We start from the raw sequence: 16,872 nt of genomic DNA on the forward strand, positions 1-16,872 counted from the left end.
GGCTGTACATCCAGAGGTGCTGTATTTGTAGTACAAATGTATGCAAAAAATAACAAACCAACAAACAAACAAACAAAAAAAAACACCTTCCTGCTACTACTCTATGTTAACAAATGGAATATCTTTCTCACAGATATTTTTTCTTTCTAATCAGAACGCTGATTTGAAGAAACAGCTTCATGAACTTCAAGCCAAAATCACAGCTCTGAGTGAGAAACAGGTAGGGAAACAGAGATGTATTTTTAACACCCCATTCTAAAGATGTCTCTTCCCAGCTTCCAAGGGAGGTGCTAAATTTTTAAGTGCAAAAATAAGTGTGGGCAACCAGACATTTTGGGTTTTTATTTGATTTCTCAGCAAAAGGTAGGATGAGTTATTGTGAGTCTGTCAAACAAGCAACTAGTGTAATCAGTGGAAGCTACAGCAATTTTTCTTGTGTTGAAAGTAATATTTTATGTTAAGGGAGCTGGGAAAATGAATGAATTCTGTCACTTCCTTTCTTATTATCTTGAAACTTACTCTAAACCAGACCATTCTGGTTTAGGCAAATCTTTAGATTTTTGTCTTTGTTGATTCACACTGTGAGTCTGGATGAATATGCTGGAATTTTTTTTCATGTCTAGACCGACTAAATTCATGTCAGTTATGGGTATCTAATAGACAATCTGGAAATTAATTGTGTGTTTTTACCATGATAAATTACTCCACAACTGTCTTGCATTTGCCATTTGGTAAGAATTCTCTTTGACAGGTCTAAAGTATGAGTAATAATTACAACTGAATGCTTAACAAAAAGATTGTGGAACTTGAAGATTGATCTTGTGGGTAACTAGAAGAGAAATAAGTAACATTGAGAGATCTACAAAAGTTGTTCTCACTTATGATTTTATCAAAAAAAAGAGCAGCACACAAAAAACCACCTTCATACACAACCAACCACCCCCACACCCCCCCCAAATTAAACTGACTTAAGCAGTCCCTTAATTGTATTGCTATTGTGTCAATAATGGAACCAAATTAGGTCAATAGATAACACCTTTGATGAGGGGAAACTTTTCAGAATATGTGCATAGGTAAGAATATAGTTATGCATCAGTGTTACATCTAGATACCTGCATTCTTCTGTTACTGTCTGCATGCATTCTGTTTTGAGAATCACCTTTCCTAAGGACATGGGGAGATAGCAGTTAACATTTATCTAGAAATTGTGTTTACCAAAAATTATTGTGTGTTTTAGTAGTGAAACAGGGAGTCTAGGAGGGAACATGTAAGGCTAATAAAGAAAATGATTTTTTTTTTTTTAATGAGGATACTAATTCAACAAAAACTGAGGTTTTGCTGATGTGATGGCACGCCTCTCTTGAAGCTGATCTGTTCTCTAAAACCAGCATGAGCCTCTGCATGTGGCTATGTCTCACAGCAAGCAGCTTCAGAATTCTCTGGTAAGCTCTGGAGGCCCATGGTAATTTCAAAATTAGCTTGCCCTGATGTCATGAAGCAAGTCATATTGACTGCCAAGTCACTTGATCAGCCAGGACAGGCAGTGAGATAGTGAGTGGAAGGTAAGAGAGTAGTAAGTGTATCTTACCATCACTTTTAAGTTTGGATTCATAACTCTTTGAAGTTATGTTATGGAGTGGTATATACTAACATGTATTTTAAATTACCCACCACCAGAAATGCAGCATCTTTTCTGCTGAAAACTAAAGCTCAGGGTACTTAAAGTGCACTTGTTCATGGCAAGAACATGGGTTAACTTTCCAAAAGACTTTGAAAAATAAGTTTCTGACTTGACCTCCACCACACAGTATGTACAGGCAATACGAAGTCACAGGTCCAGTTTCCTTTTTTGTCTTTTTGGTTTTGGCTGTCAGTAGACAAGTGAATTTCTCTGTGATTGCTGTAGTTTAAATATATTTTTAGATCTACCACTGGACCACAGAGCTGCCAGTGTCCCAGATGATAGTGTTGTTAAAGTAGTATAGCTGTTAAAATGCAATGGTGAACAAATGTGAGTTCTAGGAAAAACCCAACTTCTTAATGCAGAGGAAATGCTCACTCCCTCTTATTTGTAGGAATCTGTTGTATAGACATCTGTGGCTTAGCAATGCAGAGTTGAGCAGTATTTTAGAGACTAAAAAAAAAAGCCCTTGTTTTTATGGTCTCACTTTCATTTCTCTTCAGGAAAAATAATTATTATCAATTGTTTTATGGGGAGAATATTATCCAACAATTTAATTTTCACACAGCATGGAGAAATGTGCACCTTTGCATAGTAAAAACATGCCTTACATCACGCTGTGCATTTCTTAAGTGCAACATGTTATCTATACTCCTGTTTAGAGACGAGTAAGTAGTCTTGATGTCTGATATCTGATGAATAAACTCTGAGGGCCTAACTCCACTGTGGACAGTTACGGGAGGCGTAATTGTCACTTTTTGATAAGCTTTTAATGAAGTGTGAAAAACTGAAGTTTCAGCTTGTGTGGTGTCCCTACTTGAGACAGTGGCGTGGAGCAGAGACCCTGGTGTTAGAAGGGCAGAATACAGCAACATTTCTGGCTTCTGAAATATTATGTCAGCCTAAGATATCCTTTTTCTTTGGTCTCTTATTTAATGAAGTTGCATGAAGACTTGTGCAAGAACCAAGTCAGTGGTAGGTAAGCTAAAAGCTTTTAGTTGCTTTAGGACTTCTCTTCATTTCTGAAGCATTGTGAGAGTAATGCTGACACTTGCTGCCAGTCGCTGCAGTGTTTCATACTGACTTAGGCTTCTTGCTGAGAATTAATAATGACAGCTCTGTTCAGAAGTTTGTGAAACTGAAGAGATCTGGCAAAGTACAAAAAGAAAACAAGTAGGCTATGCAGCGTGCAGGCTTAAACCTAAAGAAACTTGTTAGCTGATGCAGGGTTGAACTATTACAGCGTAAAGTATGTCATATATTGGTATGTTTTTTGAAAATGTGAAAGAGGTGTAAATAAATGCTTTGATTGTTTCACCTGAGAGATGATGGAGCAATGTATGCTGATTGCATTATCACATGGAAGAAAAACTTCAAAAAGAGAAGAAACTTACTTGAAGGTAATTTGCATTTAAAGGGCAGTAAACTTGAATCCTTGAGACAATTATTTTCATCTGCTAGTCTCTTTATGTTATTACCACCAAGTTCTAAACTGTGCTTACCTTATTTTTCTAATCTGTGAGCAATAAGGTGAATTCAGTTTAACAGTTTTGTTCCTCAGCTATAAATGCAAGTGCTGCAGTTTGGAAACCCTGAATGCATTGGTTTTAAAACTGGTGTCCTCTTTGTTCCCCCACCCCTCTCTTCAATAAGGAGAAGTCAAGAGTAACTTTTTGCAACAGTTTTCATTGCCAAATCTAACCTTGGGTTGTAAATATGAATTAATTCTTGCTGTGTAGCACTATTTTTTATTATACTTTCACATCTTTGTGAGAAAGTCATAGTCTTCACACACTTTTCTTCACTTTGTATTCTATACTAGTGTCTTCCTTTGGTGTTCTGTTTTGTAGACTTTTATCCACAGTTACCTATCACTACTCAACTTTTGTCTGGTTTAAATATTCGCCTTACAATAAAAAACTTAAAGAACATACTCTTGAATTTTTCCATGAGGAAGTTTACTAGTGTGTACTTTTTTTACTCTGGGGAGGAGGGGTGGAGATTGTTATCAGTGACACTAGTGAAAGACTGAGGTAGAGCAGAGCTAACAAAGGAACAGGCGGGATGTAATCTTTGAAGTAACACCTTTTTTCTGCTTCTTTCCCTCCATAGTGAATTAAAAAAATTCTAATATGATCTTGCAGATATATCCTCATTGAGTATGCATCATAACACTACTTTTTTTCCAGTGACAAAGAAGAGGTCATGTTTATTTGCCAGCAAAAATGCAAAGAAGTGGACAGCAAACAAATGTGTTTTAGCAATATCTTGTCAGTTACAGAGGAGTTCCTACATCTGTCCTTATCGCAATTTCTTGGGAAAGTTGGAGCAACATTCTGTCTTAAATGTGGAAGAAAGTTTAAAGGAATAGTCTTTTGACCTGATGGAGGAAAGGTGATGGTGATAAGCATATACTAAAGAAATCACATGGCTCTTTCTTCTATACTGGAAAATAAAATGAAAATGTCTTTTACTGTAGTTGCAGTAAAATTCATTGAATCTTCAAGAAAACAGTCTTGTGAAAGCTAGACTTGCATTCACTCCATGTCAAGAGCAAATGCATTAGAATAAAGTGGATCCCTTTTGTTACTTTGATTTTTGAAGAGCTGTATACACTTGTAGGAAAAAGTACTCAAAAGCAGTTTTTAGCATAGGGATACTTGTGTTTTTATTTTTCATGGGGGAAAAAAGTTTAGCGTACTTTACTGTGAAGATTAGTTGAAACTGTAGAATATAATCAGAAAAAATGCACGCTCTGAAAGCAAGATTCTCTCTATTACTGTGAAGAGGCGGATCTAGTGACTTTTGCTTGTATTTAAAGTTTACAGCAAATTGAGGTAGTCGTTTATTCTAAATTGTGTATGTTCAGGGTGAGACTCCTTTTGACCTTGCCACTAAGTAGCAAGTAATGGGAAAGGGGATTTGGGGGGGATTTAAAGAATAGTAGTATAATTTAACTATGGTTTTGTGTAGTTGAATAAATATAAACATGTGGTTTAGACTGACAAAGGAAACTTGTTATTTAAGTCTTCAAAAACTGTCAGGAATAGGTTTAAGCATTAATGTTGCTATATTTATTACAGGTACCATAACTGAGTAATGAAAAGATTGGTAATGTGCATAAATTCATCCTGTGAGACTGTTCTTCTTGAATGCTTGTCAATCATAGTAAAGGTGAATTTTTATGGAGGCTTTTTGAACACATTATCAGAAAATTGTACCTGAAACATGTTCCATCATAGCCTGTAAAGAGGAAAGGAGGTGTTTTGGTGAGAGGAAAGTAAGTGCAAGAAAGCTGGAGAGCAGGAGGGGAGACTGGGTACAGTTAACAGGTAGGAAAGAGCACTTTGAAATGCTTCTGCATAAGAAGGTAGGCGAGATATGCCTGTATGTTGTAGATACACCTAATGAATACCATAAGAAATCTAAGGCTCAAAATTTGAAAAAAAAAAAAAACAATGAAGTCACTCACTTCTCACTCCTGCCAGTTTGGTCTGGAGTTGCTAATTCCTCCTTTCCGCAAGATCCATCAAGGGCATATTAAAAAGCCAGTTATTCTATCAGTGATGGAGGAAGCATGCAAATATGCCATATTGAATGTGTAGTAACTAATAACTTGAGGCAGGTGATGCTTAATTTCAGTTCCAGTTGTTTATACAGAACTGAATGTATTGCCTATCGTTTTTTAAGTAAATGACATGAATGATAAAGATACGCTAATTTCCATGTAACCGCAAGCATCCATTTATGCCAACTGTTTATAAAGCAGTCTTAAAATATATGAAAAACAATTTTGCCCCTTCCCAGAGTTTGGTTTTAATAATGAAACCCTGTAGTGATACACTTAGCTCTGTCTCTTCCCATAATTGATTATTTGTAGATGACTTTGTTCGGCTGTTTGAAGGAGTCACTCATTTTTCTTGTCCAAAAGATTCTGGTCTATCTGGACCTAAGAAGGAGTAAGTTAATGGCCTCTGTGAATCATCAGACCTTTTTGAACCCTCTGATCAGTGTGAACAGCACCTGTTTAGAAGGTGAATGTTTGAGAAATCTGCATGAGCTTACTATTTTAATCTTCGGTATTTATTTAATTGGCATCCAAATATTGTGTGAAAATGCAAATATAACGTCTTCTCATTAAGTTACCATCTTCCATATTCTCAAGATATACTGGCTGAAGCAAATTTTGAATGTTGTACCGATGATTGTAAATAGAGTGCACACATCTCTCCCTGCTGCCTCTTTTGCTCTGAACTCTTTTGCAAAACTGATGTTATAATCGTTTGCATATGACTGAAATACTGCTAAGCTTTCTCTTAAGCATTACCGTTTGTAATGCTGAAATGATTAAACCCATACTGGCATCTAAACTTGGATTTCCCATTCTTCTCTTAATGTGACTCCGCCTAGACTTCTCACTGTTGGTTTGTGAACTTAATTTTTGCATATCTAATATACATCAGCACTGGAGTAATTTAGGAAATGCAAGTGACCGTTTTATATCATTAAAAAGAAGAAAAGCCCTCCACACTTACCCCTGCTACCCTTCATTTAGCACCGATTTTCTGGCTCAACTTTTAATTTTTGAGTTCATACTGTATTTAAGCCAGATTTGGATGCATCTGGAGAACTTCTTTAATTGAGCCTGGTTGGATACACCTTTCATCTTCATATAAGCCAGGGCATAACTCAGATAGCCTGCTCTGCTTGAAAATCAACATCGTAGATAGAAAACAGGCAGTTAAACTCCAGTATTTCCTTGAAAATCCCCTACTGATGTTGAGAGTTGGCTATTAGGTTCTCCTGCATGTTTTGACTTGCTGGATAACCGCACACATCAGTAGTTATTTCAAGGCCTACTATTCACTTTTCCCTTTTATACTTGGAGGAAAGACAGGCGAAACATCAGATTGTGATGACTGGGATTTAGGATGTTTTGGATAGCGTCCTTAAAGGCGTCTTAGTTGGAGGCTGGGAAAAGGGATTAAATCTACTAATGAATTTTTATAAGAGAAAACAGATTGAAATACTCCATTCTGCTGTTCTGCATGCCTCAGTGGAACAACCTCATGGCTACAGAAACAGTGTTTTGATTTATCCAAATGTATTGGTGTTAGAAAGGGAATCAAATCCAGGGATCTGCTTTTCAGAGCCTTATGGATCTTTAGTTCCTATTGGAATTGTTTGGTCTCCAGCTCTTCTGAAAACTGTGTTGAATTTTGTAGGGGAGAAGTGAGAAAGATAGAGAGTCTAGTGCTTAGAATACAGGCAAAAGCTTTTCTTTGCTGTTTGTTCTCTGCTGCCTGGTACTTGATTTGAAAATAAGCTGCTTCTGGGATTGTCCTTTTTTTACACTACGTGTTACTGAATGTAATACAGCAATGGGCTAAAATATTTTATTAGTAAAGATTATCTTATTTAATGGTACTGTGCCAAGAACAAGACTCACTGGGGTAATCAGTGTTAGGTGGTATTTTGCAACAGTGGGTTATGCGTTGCACCCTCATAGTGCACTTTGGAACCACTTAGTTCAATTTTTGTTTATTTTAGAAATAAAATAAACCACTTCGTTTATTTTTTGCAAAGGACCGAGGTGAATGCGAGATAATGCATTGCTTCCGTAGTGCCCGTTTGGAATTGGTATCTGTGAGAAATGCTCAATTGCCAATGATCAATGGCTCAGACAGGATTTGTTGTGAAGCACTTTTTATTACGTTCTTGCAAGACCGGGCGCCACACCAGGTGGATGCACCTAGAGGCCAGCCTGTAATGGTTTATATCCCTTTCACCTGACCGCAAGTTCCCTCCCCCGGTTCCTCAGTGGCTGAGTACTACAGGGGGTGCAGACCTCCTGAACCACCTGTTGACATGCCCCTTCATGTATGTGTTCGTATGTCGCATGTTCTTGGAAACACGGACCTTGGCTCTCTCCAGGGTGGAGGAGTTCATATGCAGGAGCTCATCATGCAAGCGTACCAAGATGAAAAGTTCAAAAGTTGAGGTTCCCCAAGCCTTTCCATATCTCCATCTACCTAAAACTAGTTCCAGCTAGTGGGTCATCACAGGTGACAAAAAGATCACTTACCTTCTAGCCATAGCGGTTCTGAATCGCACTTGTTATTCTTATCAGGCTTGTCATGTGAAAACAACATTCTTTTCCCTTAACAGTTTCTCTTCATTGTACTGGCCGTACAGTACAATTGTACAAGTTGTAATTGTACAGGTCGACTGGTGGTTCTTTGTGGTGAACACTGGACAAATAAAGAGGAAACATGCTTTTCTGGAGGTGATTTATAGAGAAGATGGCATACGAAGGAAGCATGAGAGTGGCAAATGCACATACAATTTTTAGAAAAAATTATTTTAGGGTTTGACTTTTCTACTTTAATAAATGTGATCTGCCCTGATTGCTCTAGTCACTATAAGGTGTTTTTCTCATTTTGTTGTGGAGACTCTGATAGGGTTGGGCCTTGAAGAGATTAAAGCGAGAACAAACTTTAAGGATTAAAGGGTAAGAATGCCCTTGATGGAGTTTTGCTAAATCTCTATGCTTTCTTTTTTGTATCGACACTGTTGTAGGGAGAGAATGCAGTTTTCATTCTTAGGAAACATTGGTGTTCGCTGAAATTATAACCTGGTATACATTTTTCTGTCCATAGAAGTAATTAAGAGTGTTTTATTTTCTTCAAATGTGGGTCAAGTCAATGTGAATTCTTCTATTTGTGGGCATTATAGATTGTCAGTTTCAGTATTGTACTCATTTCCGGGTTAACTTTGAAAATACTTGTTCTGACTTTCAGATACTCCGAAGTGTATAACCTCTTTAGATCAACTTTTCTCCTCCTGTTGCATTGCAATAACTAGTTAGCGCAGACACCTGACAGGGTGTTGGGGAAGGAGGGTGGTGGTGGTAGAGGCTAGATAGCACATAGGTGTTCTTGTTGTGTTTTTTGTTTTAATTAGGTCCATTATTCTCTGAGCTTCTCTTATTTCCTCCTTCATGCTAAGTCTGTCAAGACCGGTGTTGATGTGCAAGGTGTCTTTCTCAACTTTCCCCCTTATTGTAATGTAAGAGGTAGATTTAGGCCGTGGTGTGTGCAGAATTCTGATGGAAATTGTGCTGGAATGAAGTTTGAATTACTATGGGGATCAATAGAGAGTGCTTCCCAGGAGGCAATTCAGACACAGGAACCTAATTCTTACCGTTCTGTGTTGCCTTTGTGAGGGCCCACCCCTCACTCCACTGACTGTGGAAAACTTGTAGGAAGAGTAGGCTTCAATTGACTCCTCTAAGTTCATTACCTTTTTTTCCCTACAACATTCATCTGATGTATTCGATGGCAAAGAATTCTTGCTCTATAGTTTCTTGTTTTATTAGTGAGAAATTCCGAGTGTCTTCTTACAGTACATTTTTGAAAGCTAGCGGGGAGAAGGCCCTTGAGTTGTGATGAGCATTTCTTCTTTGTCTTGTAAAATCCCTTCAGGGTTATGTGAGCTGAGTTAGTATCAGGTAAGTAGTTGTGATTCCTCCCCCCTCCGCTTCCTTCTTAAGATTTCCTCAGTAAAATGTGGTCAGTGTGTCATAGTAAATGGACACTAGTGTGTAAAAGAGTTGGACCCAGGCTGCCCTATGTAGCAAGGAGAAACGAGCCAGCTTTTTCCTTACCCAGCAAGTAAAAACCTCAGTGATGGTGTTTGTACTGTTTATAGAAGACAGAACTTGTTTACCTTATTTTTTCCTTTAAAAAGAAATGGAGAAAAATTACATAGGAACTCTAATATGTGATGTGAATTTGTGAGACATATGCTTTAGAGCTGCTTAATATCCTGCAGAACAGCCAGTGGATATCCTTTTATTTTAGACCACTGAAAATTTGAATACTTGGCAGTATTTAAGCCTGTGGAGTCTTGCTCCATATCCATGTACTCTCTTTATAAATTGCTTCATTTTTGTTCTAGTGTGGCAGCTTTTCAGAGCAGTGCTTTGTCCTTTAGAGTTGCGGCCAGTCCAGAGTAGCGTGGAAGTGCCTGATTGTCAGCAGCTTTCTAGCATCAAAAGCTCCACACACACCTTTGGGCTGGTAACAAATGCTTCAGCCATCATCTTGGATAAAACTATGTTCTTGAATTCTCTCACTCATTCTACATTTTGTCATATATCTCAAGAAGCAGAAATATCCCAGTCTCGGAGTAAATCATTTGGGGGAAGCAGTTTTGCAGCAACCCAGAACACTGAGCTCCTAACTTTTGTCCGCTGGGCAATTAAAACTGCGTAGCCTAAAGGCACTATGTTTTGTGCTTGAAACTTAGAAACAGAAGAAGCTTTTCAATTTCTGTGTTTTTTCAAATGAGGATGACTTAGTGTCTGCCTAAGATTCAGTTCTACCTGCCGTGTAAGAGCTACTTTCTCAAAATCTTATCTTCTGTAATATGCAAGAATCCTGCACTTGAAGGTTGGTTTGATAGGTGTTTCTTCCATACAGTGAGACTCTTCAGAAAAGGGTTATTGGGATGCTTTAGTGCATCAGAATTGTCCACTTCAAATAGATAAAAAGCGTCAAAATCTTCCTCTGTCTAAATGTTAGAATTTCTTCTGCTACCGGACCAGGAGTGGTGCTTTAATATCTTACGGGGAAATGGGTACCGTATAAGTATCAAATAATTCTATAGTTTAGAGAACGGAATATTATTCCCTTCTTTTGAACTTCTACTCTATTCTTTGGTTACCTATCAAGATACTGTCATTTGGGACAAAAATTCATTCTAGGTCTGCTTTTAACATAGCTTTAGGAACTTCAGAACTTACTGTGTAAAGGAATTTGATGCATAATACAGTGCTGGAAGTGGAGAAGATTCATTTTAATCAGATATTAGGCTTCTTTTTCAAAAGCAAATGAGACTAATTTATATTTATAGATACAGACAGAAATGATTTGAAAGATTTTGTCTTTAAATGTAACTTAGTGTATGTTAATTTCCTTTAAATATTCACTTAGACATGACTATCACAGAATAGATTTGGAGTTTCTAACAGTTTTTGTTACAGAGAACTGGTAAGAGACTTGATAATTTCTCCCAAATTACTTTTAAATGCATTCAAGTAGTTGCGTAGCATTTGTCTGACAGAGTTTCAACAGTCAAGAATGAAATTTCTTCAAAGGTCATAATTTTTGAGCCAAATACAATACAGTTAGATGAGAAATACAGACACTACAAATTCAATTTTGATCTGTTAATGGAAAGATCTTTCTGAGATGATTTTCAGTTATGATATGAAGGTGTGTCTTTAGGAGCTATTATGAGTTTGTAGATCACTTTGGATACTTGAATATTATTTGCACCCTGGACTTTAGAGCTACATGCATCTCCTGTTAACAGGTGCATTGTGTCAGGCCCTCAGTGAGTGTCAATTCAGATTTTAAAATCCAAGGAATCCTATGGTTAGAGTCCAGATAACTTAAAATATAAAGCCATTTTAATTTTTACCCTTGTCTCTATTATTATTCTTCTTAGTTGGGTAATCTGAAGGTCTTTAAATGCCACTTACATGGAGAACTATAATGAGAAAACTCTTCAAGGACTCACAAAAATCCACAGGTAGAATGCAGACCTCTCTGGGCACTGCAAGAAGTCAAGCAGACACACCAGGTGCAGGCAAGCAAGATGGTCTGTTGGGCAAGCTAACCCATGAGCTGGATGGGTCTGCAAGCAGAACGTTTTTTTTGAGGTTGCCAGAAATTGATAGATGTATTGCGAGTCATAAAACTAAAGCGCTTAGAGGAAATAAATATCCATATGTTTTTAGAAACATCTATGCTGCCTGGGTTTACCTCACTGATGCTCTACAATGCATTTTTCCTGGATAAACCAGGTAAAACCACAGCTAATAGTTTTGTTGTGTGTGTGATTTTGTAGTAAATGCCAAGTGCTTTACTTTTATCCTTTGCACTAGGAAGGTGCATTATGGAAATATAAAAATTTGTCAGGTTCTGTATTCCTAAACCTGAATTTTTCTGTCAAGAACAGAGGCAATAATCAAAATGTGAAGTAGGACAGCCCTGTGAGAGCAGGGATGTGGCGCTACATGAGACACTAATACAGAGTACCTGCTTATTTTGATGTGGTAACATCACCTTGGAGGGCGGTATGGCAGTGCTAGGTTTAATTCCATGTATAATACGCTGGATTTATAATTGAATAGTAAGAGACAGTTATTATCCTCATGTTCAGGAGGAAGGTTTAGAACTTGAAATATTGCATTGCTTTTATTCTTTTTTTGTTTGTTTGTTTGTTTTGAATATAAATGCTACTTTTAAACTGAATTGCTTCAGAACAAGAGTTAGTGTTTATTAGGCTTGTACATCTTCTATGATAATCAGGTGTGCTCTCAAAGCACTGGCACTAGTGTATGGTGCATATTAAGTAAGCTATGTAGCCTTTTTAGAAGGTAAAGGGTAAATAAAGAGGTTTTTCCCTTTCTTCTTTCTTTATCCTGCTTATCTCTCCACTGTATTAAGTGATGTAAACACTCTTTATTCCATCGTTTCATAATGGGTTTCCCATCATTTCAATTTAGCAATGTGGAATTAAACTTGATGTACGTTTTCTCAGAATAATCTTTGTGGGTTCCAAATTATTCAAAAGTTGCTTGAATGAAAATCGCTGATCATTCAAAGCCTTGCAAGTGATAGAATCTCCTTCACCTTCAGAGTTCACTTACTTATGTCTTTGAATGGTGGCTGTTTGGCTACCTTTTGAAGTTTATATAATTTCTCCATTCAGGAATGTGTCTTTTAAACAATATGTGTTTTATGGCATTTAGCAAATAGTTAGCTTCCCTTTTGACCTCTCCTGAGTTAGCAGTAGACCCACTTAACTGACACACAGTCATTTTGAGCCTTAGCTTTCAAAAATATTGTAGTGGGTCAGATGTCTCTAAAATTTCATTACATCCTTTATTTGCCTTTAAAATATTAATGATCTTCTCATTCAGTATGCTGATTAAGACTAGAAAATGCTGAGACAAAAAGTTCATTTTACCACTTATGGTAGTCAGGGTTTCTTTGTGTTTAGTTACATGTCTCAAACCATATTAAATATTCTAAGACCTGAGTACAAGTCTGTTCCTCAAAAAGACAAGGTTTGACTAATTGGTCACATAATGTCTCAGACTTCTGGGTAGGAAGACAAATGGATTGTGGACTTAAATTTTACTCCATTCTGAGGCATATGGGGGGTGGGTGGTACTTGTTTTATTTTTTTATTACAATTGTACTTACAACCTACAGGATAGAGTGTCTGCGTTCTCTTGGATTGGCTGGCATAGCCAGTAAATCTGTGAAAACACAGCCCTTGCCCCCTCCCTCCCATCTAATATTTTGAAATTAAGTTGTATGAGTTTCTATAAAGTTAAATTTCCCTCTAACAATTTCTAATAACAGCATCAAATTCTAAGGCCACATGGAAATGCTGGGTGCTGTAATAATCTTGGACTCACTTGGTAAAACACTACACTAAGCCCTGGTATCGTTACAGCTGCATCAGGCTGAAAGATGAATACACTTAACTTGGACCAGAACAGGGACAGGAGCGTGTCTGAACCAAAAGTGAGAGGAAGGCAGGACTGCAGAGGCCCAGGGGGAAGTCCTGTTAGCAGCTGGTTCTGAGGAGAAAGCTGACACTAAGGTTAATGTTGTGTTATTGGGGTATTTTTAATTATCAGTGGGTTTGGATATGGACTGTGTGTACTTTGGTTTGAAGATTTGGTAGGAGCTCAGCCGGTTCTCAGGTGGTCTCTGTCTGCCTTACTGGAGCTGGAAGGGAAGAGGCAGTGTTTGTGTATCTGACTGTAGCTTACTCTCCCGTCTTGAAGAAGACGTGGCATAAGATGTTTATTGATGCCAAGAGAAAAGAGTTTGCCCCTGCTGCATGGATTTGGATTACAGAAGCAGTTGCACCCAAAAGCACTTTTAAACTCTTCAGAACAGTTGCAGTCCTGTTTGCCCATCTAATCTCTATTTGCTTAGTGCTTCCCAGTGCCAATTGCTGCTTTCATACCTGCTTTTAAGGGAAGCCGTCCAACTGGACCGTGTGTTTACCTCATCCCTGCTCGGACTATTCCTATTCCCTGGAGATGAAGCCCTTTTTGTAGCCCACTTATTGTTTCTGGAGGTCAGCAAAGAGGAGAAACTGCTGAGAGAGGAGTGGGAAGCGTCACCCGAAAGGATGGTGCGGCTTGTCCGTATCCTGTCTGTGCTGACCTCCACTGTGGTGGCTTGCAGCTGTGTAATGTCCCCAAGGCAGACCTGTGCTTTCCATGTGCTGGGAAAGCTGCAAAGAAGACAGTAGTCATCGAAGGTAGTGCTGTAAGAAATAAAAATTGCCTATTACAAGGCTTCAGGTAATTTAATGTTGGTATTTAAACTGCTTTTGGTAAAGAGTCAAAATTAAGTTCTGTAGGAAACAAGGCAATAAGAAAGTATCTTTAAAAGTCATCTTTCTTTTTTTGCCAGTGCATTCTGTTACCTAGCCTGCCTTAAAAGTTACAGGTTGTTTTGAAATCTTTTATTCTATAGAGCTGAACGCATTTCAGTAAATCATTTAATCAATTGCTGTGTGGCATACAATTTATAGAAAGAGTTAATCTTTGTCTATGTTGCCCATTATAAAAGGTAAACATTTCTTTAAGAAGCTTTTGTGCTTTTATTTTTGCAACAGCCTTTGGTAACTCAGAGTAGAGAAGTACCTGCTTTTTAAATAAACGTTCATGTTGTACTAAAAATACCCCCAAAACCTGCTTTTTAAAAACTGCTGTTTTCTTTGTCTGTTCCTAATGGTCCTTGAAAGACCGTAAGCAGGTTGCTGAAGAAATATCTATCCAAGAACATCCTGTGGTTGGACTGATGATAACACTTTGTAGTGTCATTATCTGGAGTTACTGAAGCACTGTGCAGGAGTGAGGAAAGTCAGGATGCACTACTTTACTCTGTCTTCCTCTGCAACCAACGGTTCCAGCACTGTGCTTCCAAGGCACCAAATTCACTATGTTTCAGAGGCAAAACTGAGTTCGGATCCCATACCTTGTGGTTTTGTAGGTTGAGATTATACGGCCACTTTGATGAAGCTTCAAATTGACTGCTGCTGTGTAAGTAGTGACCTACCTTCCTGCCTGGTCTAACTGCTTACTTCTGCTCCTCTCTTGTGCCAGAATTGGTGCTCATGTTGCTGTGCAGTAACTGGAGTCAAAAAGTTGTCTGGCTGAAGACTAACTCTGAGACGTGCTAGTTTTTGAGCAGGATCCAGTTTGCTCGCTTGGCTTGTGTGCAGTTGAATGAACACTGCTTTTGGCATAGGGCAAGTGGCAGAAAGGAAAGGCTGAAACAAAGGAAGGGTGAAACGGTTTTCAGTTGACAGCTGCCTGAATTTATCCTGGACTAAACAGCTGTGTAGCCACAACCGTGAACCCAGTCTGAAGCTTGGTAGCCTCCTTTTCCAGGGGTGCAGTTACAGAAAATGTACCTGCAGCTCCTGAATGGCAGAAGGGAGGGCAGGCTGTGTTTGTCCTGCTTCTCCCACTGGAATACTTCATCCCCACATAGCCCTATGCATGAAGCAGGCACAACACACGTGGCGATACAGGTGAATGACTTAAATGATTTAAGTATAGAGGATGGAGGTAGTTACATTTGCACCTGGAAAATTTCTGTTAGCGTTGCGTTTTGTTTTCACAATTGATGGTATTTTCAGCATAACCTAACACAAGAAGTATGAAGATGAAGCACAAAAAGAAATATAAAATGGTTCTTGAGTGTTCTTTGAAGAACTGAATTCATACAACTTGAGTTGTACGTAGGAAGAACAGATGAGATGGATTTTTGGAAGCTGTTTGACACTGGAGAGCAACCTGAATTCTAAGGCATTATGATTTTTATTTAGCAAATTTCAAACTGGATTAATCACAGACAGAACTTTTAAATTCTGCCCGAGAACTTATATTGCAAGTCCTGAGTGTTTCAATATAGATCATGTACACTGGCAGAAAGCAATGAGGTGTCTTTGGAATCTCATACAGTCAAAGCCTTTGTTTATGTGTTAATCTCTGCCTTTGAATAGAACTATTAATGGAAAACAGAAAACAACACAAATGGTAGCTCACTGTGAGTATCATCATTCCTGCTGCCCAATTACAAAAAAGGAAGAAACCCCTCAATTCTGCTGAAAAGGATGTCAGTTTTCCCCAGCTGCTTTTGTTTTCAGTGGTCTTACACAGGCATAGCTACAGTGAGAATTTGTCCTGTACTTGGAGATTGGTTAAAAAGTGTATGAATTTTAATAGAAAGAAGGGCTTTTTCCTTCTAAGTTCTGCAGAGTTGATTCAACATAAATAAAAATAAACAGTAAAAGTATTTGTTTGGGTTTTTTTCTTTTTTTTTTTTTTTTAGACTTTAAATATATGTAGGGATCGAGCTACTGAGTCTGCTTTTCTGCACTCATGTTTGAAAGTGTAGCTGAGTCTGTAACAGAAAGCTAGCAGTATGACTTACACAAAATAGCTTTCAGAATCACGAATTCTAGAGGGTAACTTCAGTCTAATGCTGTAGGGCATCTTTATATTTTGGATCAATACATAGCAGTTACTCTTGATTAAGACATTTATCACTTGATCATTAAAAAAATGCTAAAGAAACTCAAAGAATGCCAAAGCATAAGGATATGGACATTATGATTCAGTTGATCACAGCTATGGGTATAACAAAAAAAATAAATTAAAAGTATTACCATTTGGGGCAGGTGCTTTGTAAGAGGTTTTTTGGTTTTTTTTCAGGCAGGGCAGCCTCTGATTTTTGTGTTCCTCTGCCCCCTGCAAATCACTGGTCATAACTGCTTTATGTGGCAGCTTGGTGATGGGTAAAGATGTCTGGGTGGAAAGACATCTGTGAAACTTTAACGTGCTGGTCAAGGATCTTTTGCTTGTGTGCTGATGCAGTTAGGTTGTTTCTGGGTAAACCAGCAGCCAGGTCAGCCAGGAAGGAGTTGTAAATGACAGAGACTAACATAATGGAGCTTAAAAACAAAGAACTCCCTCCTCCCACACCAAGCTACCCCAACCACTACAATGAAAAAAGAAACTCCCAAGAAAGTTGTCTCCTCCTGTTATCAACGTAAATCCTCACAGGCTAAAGACTGAGATG

At 38.1% G+C, this 16,872-nt stretch overlaps 1 protein-coding gene across 11 annotated transcripts in view; it reads left to right on the forward strand.

The window, feature by feature from the left end:
* PHF21A (PHD finger protein 21A) overlaps positions 1-16,872 on the forward strand; it is a 136,003-nt gene that overhangs the window by 45,198 nt on the left and 73,933 nt on the right. For 7 of the 11 annotated variants that reach the window (XM_042790653.1, XM_042790660.1, XM_042790652.1 and 4 more), the window contains one exon: positions 134-220. In XM_042790653.1, coding sequence (XP_042646587.1) covers positions 134-220 — 87 coding nt within the window. The remainder of the gene's footprint in view (positions 1-133; positions 221-16,872) is intronic. The other 4 variants (XM_042790661.1, XM_042790658.1, XM_042790662.1 and 1 more) reach the window with 1 other exon arrangement.

Source organism: Tyto alba, unplaced genomic scaffold (assembly GCF_018691265.1).
Source record: "Tyto alba isolate M040663 unplaced genomic scaffold, T.alba_DEE_v4.0 Super-Scaffold_18, whole genome shotgun sequence".
Lineage (NCBI taxonomy): Eukaryota > Metazoa > Chordata > Aves > Strigiformes > Tytonidae > Tyto > Tyto alba.